The sequence below is a fragment of the Xiphophorus couchianus genome, chromosome 11 (assembly GCF_001444195.1).
Source record: "Xiphophorus couchianus chromosome 11, X_couchianus-1.0, whole genome shotgun sequence".
Classification (NCBI taxonomy): Eukaryota; Metazoa; Chordata; class Actinopteri; order Cyprinodontiformes; family Poeciliidae; genus Xiphophorus; species Xiphophorus couchianus.
In genome coordinates, this window is record NC_040238.1 from 18,522,335 (window position 1) to 18,540,446 (window position 18,112).

Here is an 18,112-nt window from a genome sequence, read left to right on the forward strand (position 1 = left end):
AAATAAACTGCTGAGATTTTGGCCATTTTTATTCTGAGAGTGGGAGGAATTTGTGAGTATCACATGTTTTATTACTGATGATGCAAAAGGTGTGAGATATTACCAATGTTTAAACATTTTTTCTCTAATTATACCCATTGAAATGCATCTACATTTAGTTTTTAAAAATCTTACTTTATTTCAATGATGACTCTCGACTGTATAGATGTCACTTCTTATTTAATAACCAGTACTTACATGTTAATATTAGTTGATTAAAAAATTCATTTAGATTAATTTTACATCTACTTTATGTGTTTTAAAACAAGGTTTTGTATTGTTACAATAAGCAAAAATATTATTTATGAATAATTATAAGGTAACACTTTATTTGACGGGTTGTGAATAAGACTGTCATGACACCGTCATAAACATGACATAACACCTGAACTCATGAACATGAGTAAGTCTTCATGAATATTTATGACTGTTGTCATAAAGTGTCATTTGGTAAATCGTGACACTTTTAATACAAAGTTGACATTATTCAAAATGTCTTTGTTATGACAACTTGACATTAACCAAGAAATCATGATCTTACATAAATTTGTTATAAAAGTATTACTGATTAAACTTTAGCTGTAATAACATAAAGCTACATAATTTTTAAAGTTTAATCAGTAATAGGCTCAACTGGAATTCACCAAATGGAGGAAGAAATGGTGTCGAAGTTTTGATGTCCTGAAGGATTTCTGGAGATGTTGCATTAAGGTTTCCACATTTCTTTTTCCCCTAATGATGGCATTTTATTTTGGTGAAGTACGCCAATCACTCTTTTATTAAAACGGCAAATAACATAATGTTGGAATGATGTTCTCTGGTAAATGGTAAATAACCTGTACTTGTATAGTGTTTTACAAAGTCCAGTGGTTGGGTGCTAGGGCAGTCAGTCATCCAGCGGCCCATAGGAAACATTTCAAAAAGACTTAAACAAATAAGCAATGCTTAGCCTGGTGGGGGCACAAGTAAAGCCTGGTGGTTTATAATACGCTGGGTGAATCCCTGCTGGAGTTGTAGGTACGCCAGACCAATAAGCAGTTTTGCAAAATTTAAGGTATTTGTTCTTGAATTTATTTGTGTAGTAGTGAACTTTTCCTCACTAAGTTCCCCTTCAGACCATGTTAGTAAAGGACCTGGTTGTTTGTGGATTGTAATACCTTTAGCCAACATTTTCACAATGTGTTTTGCATTGTTAAAGTTTAGTTTTAACATCAGTCATTAAATGGAAAAAATAATTATGTGTCTTTTTACTCGATATATTGAAACCTGGTTGCCATTTGCTTTGCCTGCCGCTTTTATTTAAAAGTTTTAACTTTAAAGTGAATTTAATAGTACACAGCTCCTGCCTCGAAGTCGTAACCCGCTGCCTAAAAAGGGTGCTTTGTTTTTATGTCTCTGGGTCTGTAAAGATTTTTGCTTAAAAGAAGTGAAAACAAGCCTCACATTTAGGACTTGTGTTTGTTTCCTTTTATTGTTGCACAGTGCCTGTACTGAACTGTGACCCAGAAACCAAGCTGCATGCCAAACAATGATTTACGTGTACCATTACACCGCTAATAACGTGTATCCAACATTTATTGCTCCGTTTTGCAGCTCAGCAGTTCACTGACCGGCCTCCACAAATAATTTACAGCTGTCCTTTAATAACAGTTCTCCAAAATGAAAGTATCCTGATGCTGTTTTCTCAATAATCTGTTCATTTTACCTTCTGAAGAGAAAAACAGTTAGTCAAGGAGAAAGACAATGTGCAATTAGGTTGTTATTTAAATTTTGTTTTGTTTGGTTGTTTTCTATATACTGCACAACAGTAGTGACAGATATCAAATTACATAAGCATTCTTGTGAAATTGAAAGGAAAGTTTTTTGTGATGAAATGACTCATAATTTGTTTATATTTCACTCATGTTTTTACTGCTTGATGCAGCCGTTTCACTCCATGCAGTGGCTTCTTGCATAATTTTGCTGTTTTTGGAGACAAATCTGATTCATTTGTAGCTTTTTGTTATGCTCCATCTTCCTACCTATCCAATTCCTCTATTCCAAACCTGCCGTATTTGGAAATAAACTGAGTCTTTTGTGCCCTGTCAGATTTTTGTTATCTTGAGCGATGGTTGCATAAAATCCCACAGGCCACTGTGAAACCAAATGTGTAATTTTTCAGAGCCGGTGCATACTGTTGTAGACCAGGGGACTGTGTCTTTGTTTGCTAATGTAGGTCTCCACTAAGGGGGCCGCCTGGATGTCCCGCTTTCTGTGACGGCTGTGCTGCATATCACATGATAGGCTTGGCCTCAGGGTGAAGCAGTGAAGCAGTGAAGGAGTGTAACATGGCAGAGGGATGGGTAGATGGAAGATGAGAATGATAGAAGAGTTTCCCCGTGCCAGATTATCTTAGAGTCAAATCCTGGTTTCACAGCTGAAAAGATTCACTGAACAGTGCACGCCACCACAGCTCGAGAAACTCCAGCATTTACAGAGCATAGTAGCACAATGTTGCCGATTTATGCAATTTTTTTGGCTTTTTTTTACCCACCGTCTCTATTTAGGATTCCTAAATTATTTAAAGAGTGAAATTTAAATAATAAAAACAACTATGGTGTTCAGATTTCTTCTCTTATCCAAATAGGGGATGATCAGATGTGTAAGAAGTGAACTTTTTGACCTATTTACACAAACGTGTGAAACAAAATAACATCGCACATTCCCCTGAACGAACCATTCCTAACTTGAAACATGGTGTTAGCATATTGTTGGTGCACAGCAATACCCAAACAGCCAGCAATCTTTCCACCAACGATCTGAAACAAGATAAGTCACTTGTTCCTGCTTGGAAATCACAACTCGAGTTTTGCACCATGTCTACTCAAAGGTAGGAATTTTACAGTTCCAAGTCCTAATAATCACCTGGCTTAGCATCTGAAGTCAAAATTACAATTGGAAAAATGGCAGGTTCTTTACTGGTTTCCATTAACCTCACATGCTTAAAACTTCAGACGGGAAATGGTCTGAAGCCTAACCGTGTTTCACTTCCAAAATGAAAAAAACAACTGTAAGCTATTAAAACACACTGTTACTCTAAAATAATAAAATACTATTCCGATTTTCAACTCTAAATCCCAAAGTAAAGCAGGTTTTCTCTTATGTTTTCTCATGAGTGAACCTTTGTATCCTGGTTATTTAAAGTCTTTGTCCTCACTCAGATCTTGTTCCTCTCTGTTTTTCCTTTCAGGATCTTGTGAGTGCTACTAAAGATGTCTGATAGTGTCGATATTGAAGAGAAGCCACCAGCCCCCCCCTTGAGAATGAACAGTAGTTCCCGAGACTCTTCATCAGTGAATCACGCATCTAAACCACTTCCAATGGCTCCTGAGGAAAAAAACAAGAAAGCTCGCCTGCGCTCCATCTTCCCCGGAGGAGACAAAAGTGAGCATCGTTCTGTACCTTTTACACTCCATGTTATTGCTCATTTGTGTAGTTTCACTAGCCTGTGTAATTAAAAAAAAACTAACATTAGAAATGTGCTATTATTTATGTTTTTGCAGCGAACAAAAAGAAGGAAAAAGAACGTCCAGAGATATCCTTACCCTCAGACTTTGAACACACAATCCATGTCGGCTTTGATGCTGTTACAGGAGAATTTACAGTAAGTAATTTACATTTCACTATAAAAATAGGTCATTAAATAAGTATGAGTGTTTCTGAAAAAAAAAAAGCTTAACTTATTTGAAAAGCTCACCTCTGTAAGCCTTATTATAGGTGATGCCCTAACAATATTACGTATAAAACACAGTGATTTAGTTAAAAAATTTAAAGAAAAACCTTTTCATGTATACGTTTCTGTTCTGGAATTGTCTGTGATAAAAGTTACATTTTGAAAGACAAACTGGGCATTGCAGACAGAATCTCCTTTATATTTGCATGTTGCACAGTTTGGAAGACAAAAATATTTGGAAATGTGCAAGCTTTGAAAAATAAGTGTTTGTGAACATATCAGGACTTGTACTCTAAAAAGATGGAAAAATTCTGCTTTTAGTTAACAGGAGTGTTGGTAAATGTAAGATGAAAAACTGTTAAATTACAGAAAATATTCTTATGCAAATTCAGTAAAAACACGGAAAATGTCCTGGTAATTTTCTGCCAGTACATTTTCTGTTTTTTACGGAATTTCCGTCAAAATCTTTTCTACAATTTAACATTTTTTCCCCATAATTTAACAGTTATTTATGGTAAAAATTTAACATGAAAAAATGTTAAAATGCAAAAAACGTTTTGATGGAAATTCTGTACAAAAAACCCCTGAAAATGTACTGGCTGAAAATTACCAGAACATTTTCAGTTTTTTTTACAGAATTTTTTGTTACTGTGTACATTTTTAATAGGGAACCAGACTTCACAAAGTTGTTTTTCTGCATCTACATATGCATAATGCAAATGAAGAGTGAAATTAACATTTTGAGTTAAATAATTCAGCAAAATGCACAAAAAATGAGACATTAGCAGACTTACATAGTTAAGGTTTTACATTTTTATCTTCTTTTAGCTTGATTTATTTAGCTTTAAATGTCAATGGCGTGTGTTTGAAGTTGAAATCTAATTTTCAGCCCCCTTAAAAACAACCTTTGCACTGAGGATAACATTTTCTGCTCTATTTGACTTTCAAATGCTTGGGTAATGCCATCAGTGACATCAATGACAACTAGTTCCTTGTTCATATGGAAAACTATGTGCTGGTGGCAAACAGAGCTCCATTTTAGCTGTTTTAAACTGAACACTCACTTAAGCTCGTTGCATGCTTTGTCAGAACAGAGTGAAATACTGTTGATTTGTCCCTGGATCGCTATCCAAGTATAATTTTTCCTGAGCCCCTTCTGACACCAGTTATATAGCAGTGGCTATTTTCAGCAGAGATTAAGCTTTAAGTGTAAAAATGTGCAGAGTGTGATGAGACACCGGTAAATGACATTAACCCGCACTAAAAGACTGTCCATCCAAATGGATTAAAACACATAAGAAGACACAATTCCAAAAATATATAAAACTCTTCTACATGTCTACTGTAAATAGGCCATCAAAATTCAAAGTGACCCGGAGCGGTAAATGTTGAGCTTCGTTCAACGCTTCAGCACTTAACATTTACAGTTTGCATGTGCTAAATGCCAAGATAGTAAGAAATATTTTTTAATTAAGAATTTTACACAGACTAAGGTTTATTAAAATCATTTGAGGCACAACAGCTTCCTTGTTAAAAAACCTGCAGGATAATATACAGATATCAGGAGCAAATTAAGCAGTACCTCCAATACTCATGGGGGCAGTGTAGCTCAGTGTAGTTCATGTGTGATCAGTGAAAGGAACATAGATGATCAAAATGGCTGAACTTCTCTTTGTTACACTGTATTTAAAGAGGTGCTTCTGTCTGCACGTTTTTCAGGAATGTACATGATTAAGATTTTCTTTAAAGTTTCCATGTTTGCTATTTTCCTCTGAATCCAGAAACTCAGAACTGCTCTTCAGTGGCAACCACGGAAATTTAAAAAACGGGCAGTGATGCCTGAGAATGTTAGAAATTGGTAAAACTTATTTTCTTGGGTAAAGAAAGCATAAATAAGCTTTAATAGACAACTTTGGGTTACGGTGAGACTTTTTGGATGGACCTAAAAGGTCTAGGAATAATATTTTTAAGGGACCTGAAGAAAAGCGGGAGAAAGGTCGCACGTACTGCAACACCTTGACTTGTAGTCCTCTGTCAATGCGTGACCTCTTCAGGGAATCCCGGAGCAGTGGGCACGGCTCCTACAGACCTCAAACATCACCAAGCTGGAGCAGAAGAAGAATCCACAAGCTGTGATCGACGTGCTGAAGTTCTACGACTCCAAAGAGACCGTCAACAACCAGAAATACATGAGCTTCACCTCGGGAGGTAATAAAACACCAACAACCAGCATTGCAGAAAAGTATTTTGGATTAAAATGACACAGAATGCAAAAATATTTTTGTGATTTTTATTTTTTATTTTAGACAAGACAGCGCATGGATACATTGCAGCAAACACTCTGGTGAGTTTTTGTGTACCCAACTCTGCTTTGGTTGGTGTTGGGTTTTCTTAACCAGACTCAATAATATGTATGATTTCAAATTGGTGAATGCAAAATTAAAAAAAAAAAAATCCCACAATGTAAATGATAAAATATCTCATTGTAAATAAAACTTTAACAGGTAAGTTCCAACAAATAACTTTATATGTCATTTCTCTATTTTCTTTCACTGACATTTTCTGGGGAATTTCTGCAAAACACCTTAAGATGAATCCCTTTCACACAGATTTCTGTGTGTTCCCCTCTAGGGGGTTTCTTCCTTGAATATATGGCACAATTCTCTTCATTTTGCACTCATACCAAACAGTTTTGCAACCACGGCAGAAAAATAAGTGACTGCAGAGAGAGGTGTGCTGCTTATTGCTTTTGTTTCTCTCCCCGATCCACTCCCAAATTCAAAACGAACATAGACAAAAGCGTCACTGGAGGCTCAGCTGCATGTAGAGAGATTCCCGCTGTGTTGACCTCAGTTATCTATGCTTTGAATAGCCCAGCCTGAATTCACTGGGTGAGGAAGAAGAGGAGGAAGAAGAAGAATATACTGCCCAGGGGAAAATCCACTGGGATCTCTTCATGCAAGACCAGTGAAGGGTAAAAGGGTGTGGCGGTCAGTCAGGGAGGAAAGCTTTCAAATGCATTTCAGTGTTCGGCAGCATCGAGAGGTGACTCAGCTATTGGCTTCATTGTCACTGAAATCTTGAGCTAATGTAAAGAAAATGATCACCAAAGACAGACAGCAGGCCCTTATCACACTGCTGATAATCAACTGCAGGTGAATGTTACAAACTGATGTGCATTTTGCATTAACTTACCAACTAATACAGCGTTTTGCTGTGTATTAACTCTTCAGAGACTGCAGAACAAGTTACTATGAAATTGTCATAATATGAGATTTCAGAATGAAATGAATGCAACATTAGATCTACTTTGCGTTACAGGGAAATCCAAGATTTGGTTACACCAAAGCTTTTATTTCATTTTAGCATATTTACAACTTTGAGCTTTGTTTTTGGTGTACACTCATGCTCTCTCAGTCAGTTTCTGTCAGATATTAGCTTCACTCAAGTTTGATTTTCACTACTTTTAATGAAAAAGCTAAAAAATTAGAGAAATGGAGGTGCCGCCAGTTTTAATGTCTCATTTTAGAGACAATCTATGAAAAACTCTAGCTTTCTTATATTCTCACATGGTCTTTATTTGACCCATATGTAGTAGAGAGTCCAAAAGTTTGAATATGCCGTAATTCCAGTGTGAGGCTGTTCTACAAAGCAGTGTGTATAACCCACAAAATTCTGAAAAGTGGGAACCTGAATACTTTTGCAAAGCAGTGTACAGATATCTTGAAGTACGTGATTGATTATGTATATGATTATGTACTCTGTAAAAATGTTTAAAAATACCACCGTCCGTAGAAAGAAATTCTGTTAAAACACACTTTAGCTACGTTTTAAATACAAGAAGGTAAATGGGAAAACATCCACTGTACCTGTTTTGAACTGCTAAACACAGAAATAAAAAATCTCTGACACCTTCACAATATCAAACAACAGGACTTCTTTTTGAAAGTTAATTCATATGAATCATTCTGTCAAGAAGGTATACTTAACTATGAGAATGGTAGAAATCAAATCCAGTGAGGACGAGCAACGTGATCTGAGGAATCAGATGCTAAATGAAATGTCTTCATTGAGCAGTAAAATACAGACAGCAGGATAAGTGTTATAACAATCTAGATACAGTAATTGAGATGTAATTTACTTCTGCATACCTTCAAGTGATTTTTATTGGCAGTTTCCAAAACAAATGATGGCATAACATTATTACACCTGCATCTGCTGACGCATCTTGAAGTGGAGAGGGAAATGTTGTTTTGAACAGGAAGCATATTTAATTCCCGCCACGTCCTCCCCTCATGTTGTGAGTTGGGGGATAATGATGTGGACATGAAGCCCTCTCTACTCCCCACCCTGCCTCCTCCTCTATACTATACATACTATACACCTAGTCTCACTTACTGTATGGGTTTGTTTTAAGTAAATCCTCCCATTTTCAACCTTCACATTCAGAACCGACTGCTGTCTTCTGGGCCTCCTGTCAGCCTTAGAACCTGCAGCGCATTATTTGACAAGGTAACTCCTCCATATTACTTTCCACATGATGTACCTCTACATTGGCTGTGAAGCTAAATTCAACTATTTGATGGCCTAATATTGACGGAGCCATCCGGCTATTTTTGCAGTACAAATATTCAATTTCAGAGGCACTTGTATTGATATTTCGTGGGGGTTTGATTGGCACTATTAGCTTTTGATGTCTTGAACAGATTCATTTTCTTCTGAAACATCACACAGGGAATCATTTTTTGTGGCTTTCTTTGACTCGCCGTCTCTGAAATGGCAGAACAGTAGCATATTCCACAGAGGACTGTAATGGCTGTCAATCTGCATGTATGAGCTCATATTTTAACAGTTTAATCCACATTGCCAATAATCTGCCTGTAACCTCATCACCATTTTAGACATTACTGCATGGCTCCCAATAAAAAAAGAGCACACACACACACACACATGCACCGAGCACTCCTCTCTGCACTGCAGTCTTGGCCCAGTCTTCCTCGAAGCGAGTCAGAGGCCCAGTCTGTCTCAATGAAGGACTGGGACTTTGCTTTTAATCACCAGAACTAAGCTGCACTGCTTTCATTAATGCATGACGAGAGCGGATGAAGTGTTTCCATTCCATAAGAGGAAGATGATCCAAGGCAAATAATGTTCTTGGATGGAAGGGGAAGAAGAAGAAGAAGAAAATGGCAGCGCATTTGACGTATTAAATATGCCTGATTAATCAGACTAATTAAAAGGGATCAACAGGGTGTCTGCGGCTCATCCAGATGCTGCCCAGGTTGAAGTATGTCAGAACTCACAGCGCTGTTACAGATGTAACACCTCACTACTTAAAAATTCATCCCCATCACTGGTTCATGGCACACCTTCCTGGAGTCTACAGAGAAATGCACTGAATGCAACCTCACTTTCCCTTTTAGTTCTTGAATCATAAATGCTTTTTGTGCCATAAACATGACTTTCCCCTGACTTCACCTCAAACACTTTTTGATCTCGATGATCACTTTTTTTTTATTTTTATTTTGTTTTTGAATACTTTCGTTGAATGATCATTAGAGAAGCACCGATCTGAAATTCGTGGCCGATTTCTGACGTCCATTTAAAACATAAAACAACAACATTTAAAAGGTTTTCTCTTGCTGCCCTATCTTTAGCAGCCTTTCAATATTTATCTATGAAAAATCAACAAGATCATAACATTTATAGGAGAGAGCGGTTATAAAGACAAAACCCTAGTTTTTTAAACCCGGTTTAAATTTTAAACCAGGTTTTGATTCAATATTAGAGATTAGTGACGTTTTTATGGGTAGCATTACAAAAACAGCGATCTCTAAATGCGTCTTTCAGAGGAATCATTCTCAAACTGCGTTACCAGTGCAACCTACTGGCGGCACTGGTTCTCAGAACAAAATAATTCCCACTAGTGAACAGTGGGAAGCGTGACGGCGTGTGCATTGCCTCATTTAGCAGATGTTCAGTCTTGGAATGATGACAAACCCATTTCAAGTTGTAATTTACTTAATTTAGTAATTTTCCAGTTGTAATTTACTAACTGATTTGTACACTGACCAGGCTAACTGCTATTAGCGGCTACATTAGCATTAAAAACTAGTAATAAAATATCATAAACCTTGAAACTCTACAGCTACAATTAAACTAAATGAGGTTGTGCAGAACCACCTATTGATTTGGTGTGGTCTAAATCGCCAAAATGAAAATGCTGAGAAAGAGTTTTCTTTTTTATTTTGGGTGTCATGAAGTTTTATATGATAGAAAACCATATTGGATGACGAGGTTGTGATTGACGAGACGCTTTCTAATTATAGCATTTCAAATTCAACTTTATGTCTATTTTTCCAACATGAATTTGGAAATTTTAACTTTTGAGTTAAAATAGAACACATATTTAAAGAACAGTCTGAATCCAGTGATTCAGTACCAATCAATGACAGCTAGTTTCTTATTGTTGATACGTGGAAAGCTTGGCATTAGTCAAGATGTTTGTTACAAACAGTGAACCACTACTGCGGCGATGGTGCAGGGAAAAAACGATCATCTCTCTTTCAACATGAGTTTTAGACATGTCTTATAATGCCCAATTATAAGACATGTCTTCATTTTAAACCCCAGACTTATAACATATATAGCTAAATGTTAGTGTTTAATAGTGTGCGCTCACTGTTAGGAAAAAGATTTGAATTTTGAGTTTGAAAATTGGTTTCTGGTCACCAATCAGTATCTCGGTGCATCTCTAATAATAACTTGTTAATTTAAATCATTAAATTATTTAATGTGGTTCCCACAAGCACCCATTTTTAGCATTTCACTCAAGAAAAACACAGATCTTCAACGTGTAACATGGCTGGTTTGGAGAACGCGGGCCGTTTATTCCTGGTGGTAACAAATCAAAACAGTGTTGCGTTTGGGGAGCATGTGAGGATCTACACAAATCGCATTAATTAAATGCTACATTCACCTCTTCCGACTTAAATCTCTTCCCATCCAGGGTGCCAAAACGTCAACAACAGAACCCCCGATTGCTCCGCCCGTTTCAGAAGAGGAGGACGAGGAGGAGGAAGAGGAGGAAGAAGATGAAGACGAGGACGACGAGGACGAGCTGCCCCCGGTCATCGCCCCTCGACCTGAGCACACCAAATCTGTAAGTCCAGGAGCCGCCGGTTCGTCAAATCACTCAGCTGCTGTTATTACTGTACATTCTGACTCTTCTGGTGCAGATCTACACGCGCTCCGTCATGGACCCACCAAAGCCCCCCACCCCGGTCAAAGAGGAGTCAACTCCACCAGAGTCGCAGGTTCAGCCTGACAACACCTCCAACACGATGTACCGCCACACCGACCGGCAGAGGAAGAAGTCCAAGATGACAGATGAGGAGATCCTGGAAAGACTCAGTATGTCTTTAAAGATCTTCAACATAATGGAATATTATTCCTTACATAGACAAATCTGAGAGAAATAAATATATATATTTTTTTACTTTATATAAAACTTTGGCAATTATAATTCTGGAGTGTGATATGGGATTAACCCTTCCAGATCGAACAGCTCAGCGACGCTCCAGCCAAATTTGTAGTAAATTTGTTTGCGCTTTCTGAAAAATTCCAGCGGTTTCTGAAAGGGGAGACGATTCGCTTTTCAGCCAATATCGGGTTATTACGGTAATTTCACACCCGCTGCAGAGGGGAGTGAAATTAATCTGAAGGGCGCTCTTTTAATAGACTGTAAATTGCGAAAATAACTTGCTAGATATTGAAAGTTCCAGTTGTTATGGATAAATTGGCAAATATATATTTACTCACAAGACATTTAAAGCAATGCGTACAATTAAAATAAGCAAAAAATATCCAATAGTAGTTTTGAAACTGTTAAAGAATTAAAATCTTCAAAATTATACATACTGCTTCATTTATACACATGCACTCTTACCAATATTTGGATAAATTTCCATTTGCTATCAAAACGCTTCCAGTTTATGTTTCTTGCTGGATGTTTGACATTTGTTCTTACCAGGATTGATGGAGCTCATTTAGGTTTGTCTGGACTGGCTTTTTTTAATCACAGTTTATACATTTTTAATAGGTTTGCATTTGGCACAGCAGTGTACAAGTTTCAACCGTTCAGCTGTTGATGTAAGGTGAAGCTCTATTTGTGCAATTCACCAGTACCACTTGTTGCAAAAATGACTCATAGCTCAAAGCAGAGGCCAAAGTTTGGTATCTTTGTTTGTTTGTGTCAACTTGGTTTACTGGTTTTCCTGCTGGTTCCAGTATACATTAGCCTTGAGCCTTAGTGGTTCCTGGATTCTTTGTAAATATTCTGACCAGTTTCCTTTCATCACAGATGAACAGCTTGTGTCAGATGGTTGAAACATGAACACAATTAAGTGTTTCTAAATGATCCAAAAACACATAAAACCTGGTTTTGGAATGGATTAGCAGGTTAACATGAAGCTTTTGGGAATGGCCCTCAACTCAACTCTATTAAATATTTGTGAACTGTTCTTAAAAGCTGGGTCCTTACCAGAAAACCATTCAATTTAAATGAGCTCTAGGAATTTACCCACTGCCAAGAAGAGCAGTCAAATATCCTGCCACAAACTTGTTAGTGACTAAGAGACTTTTATTCAAATATAATGAGTCATTTTTTTTAGATTTATTCTTTCTTTTTTAACTCCTCCAGGGGGTCTTTTTGTGGGCTCTAGTGTCCCTTATATGACAGTAGGCTGACAGGAAACAGGGAAGGAGAGGGGGGAAGACATGCAGCAAATGTCGTCGGGTCCGGGAGTCGAACCCACGACGGCCGCGTCGAGGACTCAAGGCCTCCAAATATGGGTCGCGCTAACCACTACGCCACCACGGCATGCCCCATTGTTAGATTTATTCTTGTTTAGATAAAATTGTGCATCACACTTACTTTTTTTCCCCCTCTGATAGTATCTGTGTTAGTTTGTGTTTTATTTGTGATCTTCTTTAGTCAATATGTACAAAATGCCAGTTACTCTACTGGAGGTACAGTAGTTGTCTTGTAATCCGAAGGTTGTTTGTTCGATTCCAGCTTCCCCCAATTTCCCTAACAATGAAAGAACTGTTGTAGAAATGTTTATGCGTTCTTAAGTTTGACTGGATGAACATGGCTATAATAAAAAGCTCTTTTAAGTGGTTTGCGTTATGAGAAAAGGAAAATAATTTCAGTGTATTAATGTACTTAATTAGTCTGCTGCCTGCCTGTGACATAACTTCAGCTTGAATCACCAGGAATCCATTGTGGGGATCAAAACAGGAATATGCAGCCGGGATGCTGATTATATTATATTATATTATCTGTTCTCTCCGACTCAGGGAGCATTGTCAGCGTGGGGGATCCCAAAAAGAAGTACACACGCTTTGAGAAAATAGGACAAGGGTAAGTCTCTTCATGGCGAGCAAACAAAATGAGTCTTTTTTTTTTAAGCGTCAGTCTCTGCAAGAGAACTAAGAGAGGCTTAGGGTTGGATAGCTGTGAGAAAAGTGAGTGGACAGGAAATGAAAACTGAATCCCAAAAATATGGAAACACAGATTAGCTCCACCAGCTAGCTGCCTCTCTCTACTTTTCTCTGCATCTTTAAATGCTCTTTTTTTTTAATTCACGACTCCTCTGTACAGGTTAAGAAAAAACATGCACTGGTTGTAATCTTCACACCATGCTCAACATTTCCATATTTGATCAAGTGGATAGGTGAAGACTGGGTAGTTGTCTGTTTTCTCTCCGTTCTCTTATCTTGAATTTATTACCACCAGAAACTCTACTTTATAATTCATGGCCTGTGACAGAGGAGAACGAGGAAGAATCAGCAGCAGGAATTCAGAAGAAGGCTTTTAACTGAGAGTTAAATACAGACTTAACTTCACTCATACCCCTTGAAATTTTATATTTTACAAACGCAAACTTCAATGTATTCTATTAAAATTTTATTTTTAAACAAAGTCGTTCATAATTGAGAAACGTGAGGAAAGAATATGTGGTTTAATTTCTAAGATGCATCTGTATTACGTCCTTTTAACTTTGATACCAAGCAATAAAATTAAGTAAACAAATTGCTTTCAGTCTCTTAGTAAGCTCTGGATATCATCCAACTTAGTGCAGAAAAGACAGAAGTCTTTTTTGTTGTTGTTTTTGCTCCTGAAAGTCAAGGTGTCATCATGTACTCAGATCTGAACTGTAAATACCAAATAAGGTTCAGCAGTAAATCAGTCCACAGCCAGATTGTCAAAATGAAGGCTTTTCTGACTAAACAGGAAACAGGATCTGGTACACACTTTAGTTTCCAGTACATTAACCTTTTGAAGAAGAGCACAGATCAGTGAAGATAAATAGGCAATCATCCAAAATTCTTAAAGGACAACAGTAAGCCCGATCCCACCACTCCTTAAATCCGTGTGCTGGCTCCCTTTTCATAAAGGGTAGAACTTTAAATTTTGTTGATAGTCTGCAGAACTTTAAATGAAAGCTTGAAATGTGTAAAAACTGTTTTAAATCAGTACCGAGATAAAATAAAAGCGATCCCAGAAGAAAAGCGGCTAGAGCCTACAGAGGATCAGGGCAGAGGTTCGGCTTTCAGCAGAACACAAAGATCAAAATAGTTAGTCACGTATCAGAATGGCGATGTCAAAAGTCCAGACCTTAATTCAACTGAGAATCTGTGGCAAGACTTGAATCTGACTGATATCGAGCTGTTTTGAAAGAAAGAAATGGAAGAAATGGAAGTTTGTAGATAAGCACTGTTGACTGAGACATACCTCAAATAACTAGCAGTTGACATCAGCGAAAGACAATTCTACGCAAATGCACTCTAAACAGTTTCATCTGTTAAAAACAATGTAAAACATCACAAAGCAAATCTAAAAGTTTGTGGTGAAAAAGTAGTGTGTTGATGAAGAGTTTAGAAATATTAATTATTTGAGTGACTGGTGTAATCCATAGTTTTGTACCAATGTAGTTTTAGCTGAAGATATTTTGAATCATGCTGCAAAATCTAATTTTATTGCAGTCAGATTAACTTTTTTTTATTCTTACTTTAATTTCTAGCTAGTTGTATGTGCCAGCTTCTAAAAAACAGAAATATTCAAATGTAATAAACAGATCTTTCTCCAAATAAAAGCAATTTTTAGGTTTAAAAAGTATTTTTTGTTTGTTTTAATGTTGTATGTTTCGCTTTTAATTCTGCTGTTTTGTTTTTTCAGAGCGTCTGGCACCGTCTACACTGCCATCGACATAGCAACTGGCCAAGAGGTAAAATGTAATGTTCTTCTCTGCTAATTTCTCCTGCTAATCTTTACCTACGTGAAGCCATAAATATCTGTGGTCTCAGGTGGCCATCAAGCAGATGAACCTGCAGCAACAACCCAAGAAGGAGCTGATCATCAACGAGATCTTGGTGATGAGGGAAAACAAAAACTCCAACATAGTGAACTACCTGGACAGGTTAGTTGTTTGAAAACCAGAACCTTACTTCTAAAATTTAAATGTTTTGCTGTTGTCAAGGAAACCGTAAATGGGCATTCCCCATACGACAAAATTTTAAGGCTATTTTGTCAAACAGGCAATCCAAATTCAAAGATTTTCAGTTTCTAAAAAAAAAAAAATCAGTGAGGCTTATTTTAGGATATTCAATTAATAAAACATTGACATTTATGAAACCTAAACATTTACCTTAGCCTCTATGAACTAAGTTAACACGATTCAGCTTTTACTGTAGTGACACTGAGGAATTGTCTGATCCTCCTTTTTATACGATTTTCTCCTGCTTCTACAGATTTCCTTCTCTGGATTTTATGAGTAGGCTGAGTTTATATTGAGGTGAAACACTGCCACCTAGTGTTTCAAAGCAGCAGGAACGCTGCAACAGTTGAAACTGTTCATTTTCTCACTAACCTTTCTGTTGTGGTCACATCTTTGCTCGGTAACAACCATGTAGACCTATAATGTGTTTTTATTAGTAATGCTTCAGCCTCCATCCCACAGGCAGTGGTTTGTCAAACTGATGAGGCTTACTGTTGAAGGAAAGATTCATCCCTTTCCTGTTCTCTTCACCCCACAGCTACCTGGTAGGAGACGAGCTGTGGGTGGTGATGGAGTATTTGGCTGGAGGCTCGCTGACGGATGTTGTGACTGAGACCTGTATGGACGAGGGCCAGATCGCCGCCGTCTGCAGAGAGGTAAGAAACCAGGTTTGGACATCCACAGTGAAATGAAAATCAGAAGAAAAGAGACCGCTCAAATGTGCTTCTAGGAACATGGATGCCGAATGTATGTGCCTCTACTTTTGTCCTCATAGTGTCTCCAAGCTTTGGACTTTCTACACTCCAACCAGGTTATCCACAGAGACATAAAAAGTGACAACATCCTCTTGGGGATGGATGGATCCGTGAAGCTCAGTAAGTCACGTTTAAAGACTGGTACCAAAAAGTAAAAATTTTTAGAGAAGAAAAACCAACCTGAGTAAAGTAAACAACTAAATGACTTTCCTCTGCCTTCCTCTGCAGCCGACTTTGGTTTCTGCGCCCAGATCACTCCAGAGCAGAACAAGCGCAGCACGATGGTGGGAACACCATACTGGATGGCACCGGAGGTGGTGACCCGAAAGGCTTACGGACCAAAAGTGGACATCTGGTCTCTGGGAATCATGGCGATAGAAATGGTGGAGGGAGAGCCACCTTATCTGAACGAGAATCCACTCAGGGTAAATACAGTCCAGGAAACGGTTGTTGTTGTTTTTTCATTGTTAGGTGCAAACTGACTCTGCATCAACTGCATCAGTACAACGCCTCACAAACACATTCTGTCGCATTGCAACTATGAACTCTTCTGTATTTTGTTGTTTTTTTTCTTCTAACATCCAGTAGATGTTTGGATAATTGTAAAGAAAATTGGCCTATCACATAAAGTTCTGATAGGAGGGAAGTTTGGTGTTTAAAGTGGCAAAGTGGGGAAAACGTTCAACTGAAAGCAGAGTGTAAGTTATATTTTACTGTCTCACAGTGGAAATTTGTTTCTGGGCTGCAGTCACTTCACCATATAAACATCAGTCAACCAAACATCAGATATTATAATAGGTGTGACTTATAACTCATGATAAATGTTGATGTTAGTATGAGTATTGGTTAGCTTGCATATCTAACATAGAGATGTTAACTCAAATGTAAAAAAAAAAATCCCTTTCGCTTCTTACTGTAACATAACACTGTATGATCAAGATCACAAGCTTTTTTTTGATACAGATTATTGGATTTTTATTAATGGAAGTACAGAGAGATGTAATAATGGATCAGAAGAAACATTTACACAGGAAAAAAAATGGAGATAAATGTTTTTTGCTGGATATACTTCAAGGCAATGTTTAGACTTTCTCGCGAAATCTTGCTGATTTCATATTTTCAAGATATTTGGATTTAAATTTTAAAAGTATCATTATGTTCGACTGCAGGCACTTTACCTGATAGCAACCAATGGTACTCCAGAGCTGCAGAACCCAGAAAGGCTCTCATCGGTGTTTAGAGACTTCCTCAACCGCTGTCTGGAGATGGATGTGGACCGCAGAGGCTCTGCCAAGGAGCTGCTGCAGGTGAATATCAAAAAAATATATAATAATTAAAACTTCATGGTAATTTTTGTCCCAAATATTTGGGTCTATTTGGTTTCAACAGACCACAAAATATTCCGCTACAAACATTTTGGAAGATTAAGCAAATTCTGGGTATTTTCTTTTTGCAAGAAAAATTATCCTAAGTTATAATATGGGAGGTTATTTCGTTTATACATTTTCATCAATATTAGGAATTATTGCCTGAACATAAGCTCCTATTTCTTGCTGAAAAGTGACTTGTATGTAAGTTTTCTTTATTTTAAGTGTTTTAAGAAATTTGTGCTAAAACCAAAACTAATTGGTAAGAAGTTCTGTTTTGCTGGTGCAAAGGTAAGATTTATTCTGCCACTTTTAAAGGACGCAAATTAGCGGATTTGCTAAAAAGTTCAATAAGATTGAATTATTCAGCTCAGTCCATTGCACTGAACCCCATGGAAAACCTCATGGTTATTTCACCAAATATTGATTTCTTGTTTCTAAATGAATTTGAACTTGTTTTCTTTGCATTATTTGAGGTCTGAAAACACTGTATTTATTTAGTTATAGTGACAATTTCTCATTTTCTGCAAATAAAAACTAAATTTGTGCTTGGAATTTCAGAGACATGTTGTCAGTCGTTCATAGAATAAAAGGACATTGTTCATATTACTCAAACCTAAACCTATAAAGAGTAAAAGGGGTCATTTTAAATGGTCTCTTAAGTTTTTCCAGAGCTGT

The 18,112-nt window shown here is 37.3% G+C and overlaps 1 protein-coding gene across 2 annotated transcripts in view; it reads left to right on the forward strand.

Moving 5' to 3' along the window:
• Nucleotides 1–18,112, forward strand: part of LOC114152839 (serine/threonine-protein kinase PAK 3) — a 37,683-nt gene that overhangs the window by 15,268 nt on the left and 4,303 nt on the right. Inside the window, exons 2-15 of one of the 2 annotated variants that reach the window (XM_028030912.1) lie at nt 3,269–3,462; nt 3,582–3,682; nt 5,806–5,959; nt 6,058–6,095; nt 8,201–8,263; nt 10,761–10,913; nt 10,990–11,164; nt 13,112–13,175; nt 14,994–15,042; nt 15,122–15,234; nt 15,851–15,968; nt 16,088–16,187; nt 16,296–16,492; nt 17,237–17,374. In XM_028030912.1, coding sequence (XP_027886713.1) covers nt 3,291–3,462; nt 3,582–3,682; nt 5,806–5,959; nt 6,058–6,095; nt 8,201–8,263; nt 10,761–10,913; nt 10,990–11,164; nt 13,112–13,175; nt 14,994–15,042; nt 15,122–15,234; nt 15,851–15,968; nt 16,088–16,187; nt 16,296–16,492; nt 17,237–17,374 — 1,635 coding nt within the window. In that variant the 5' untranslated portion in view covers nt 3,269–3,290. The remainder of the gene's footprint in view (nt 1–3,268; nt 3,463–3,581; nt 3,683–5,805; nt 5,960–6,057; nt 6,096–8,200; nt 8,264–10,760; nt 10,914–10,989; nt 11,165–13,111; nt 13,176–14,993; nt 15,043–15,121; nt 15,235–15,850; nt 15,969–16,087; nt 16,188–16,295; nt 16,493–17,236; nt 17,375–18,112) is intronic. The other variant, XM_028030913.1, reaches the window with a different exon arrangement.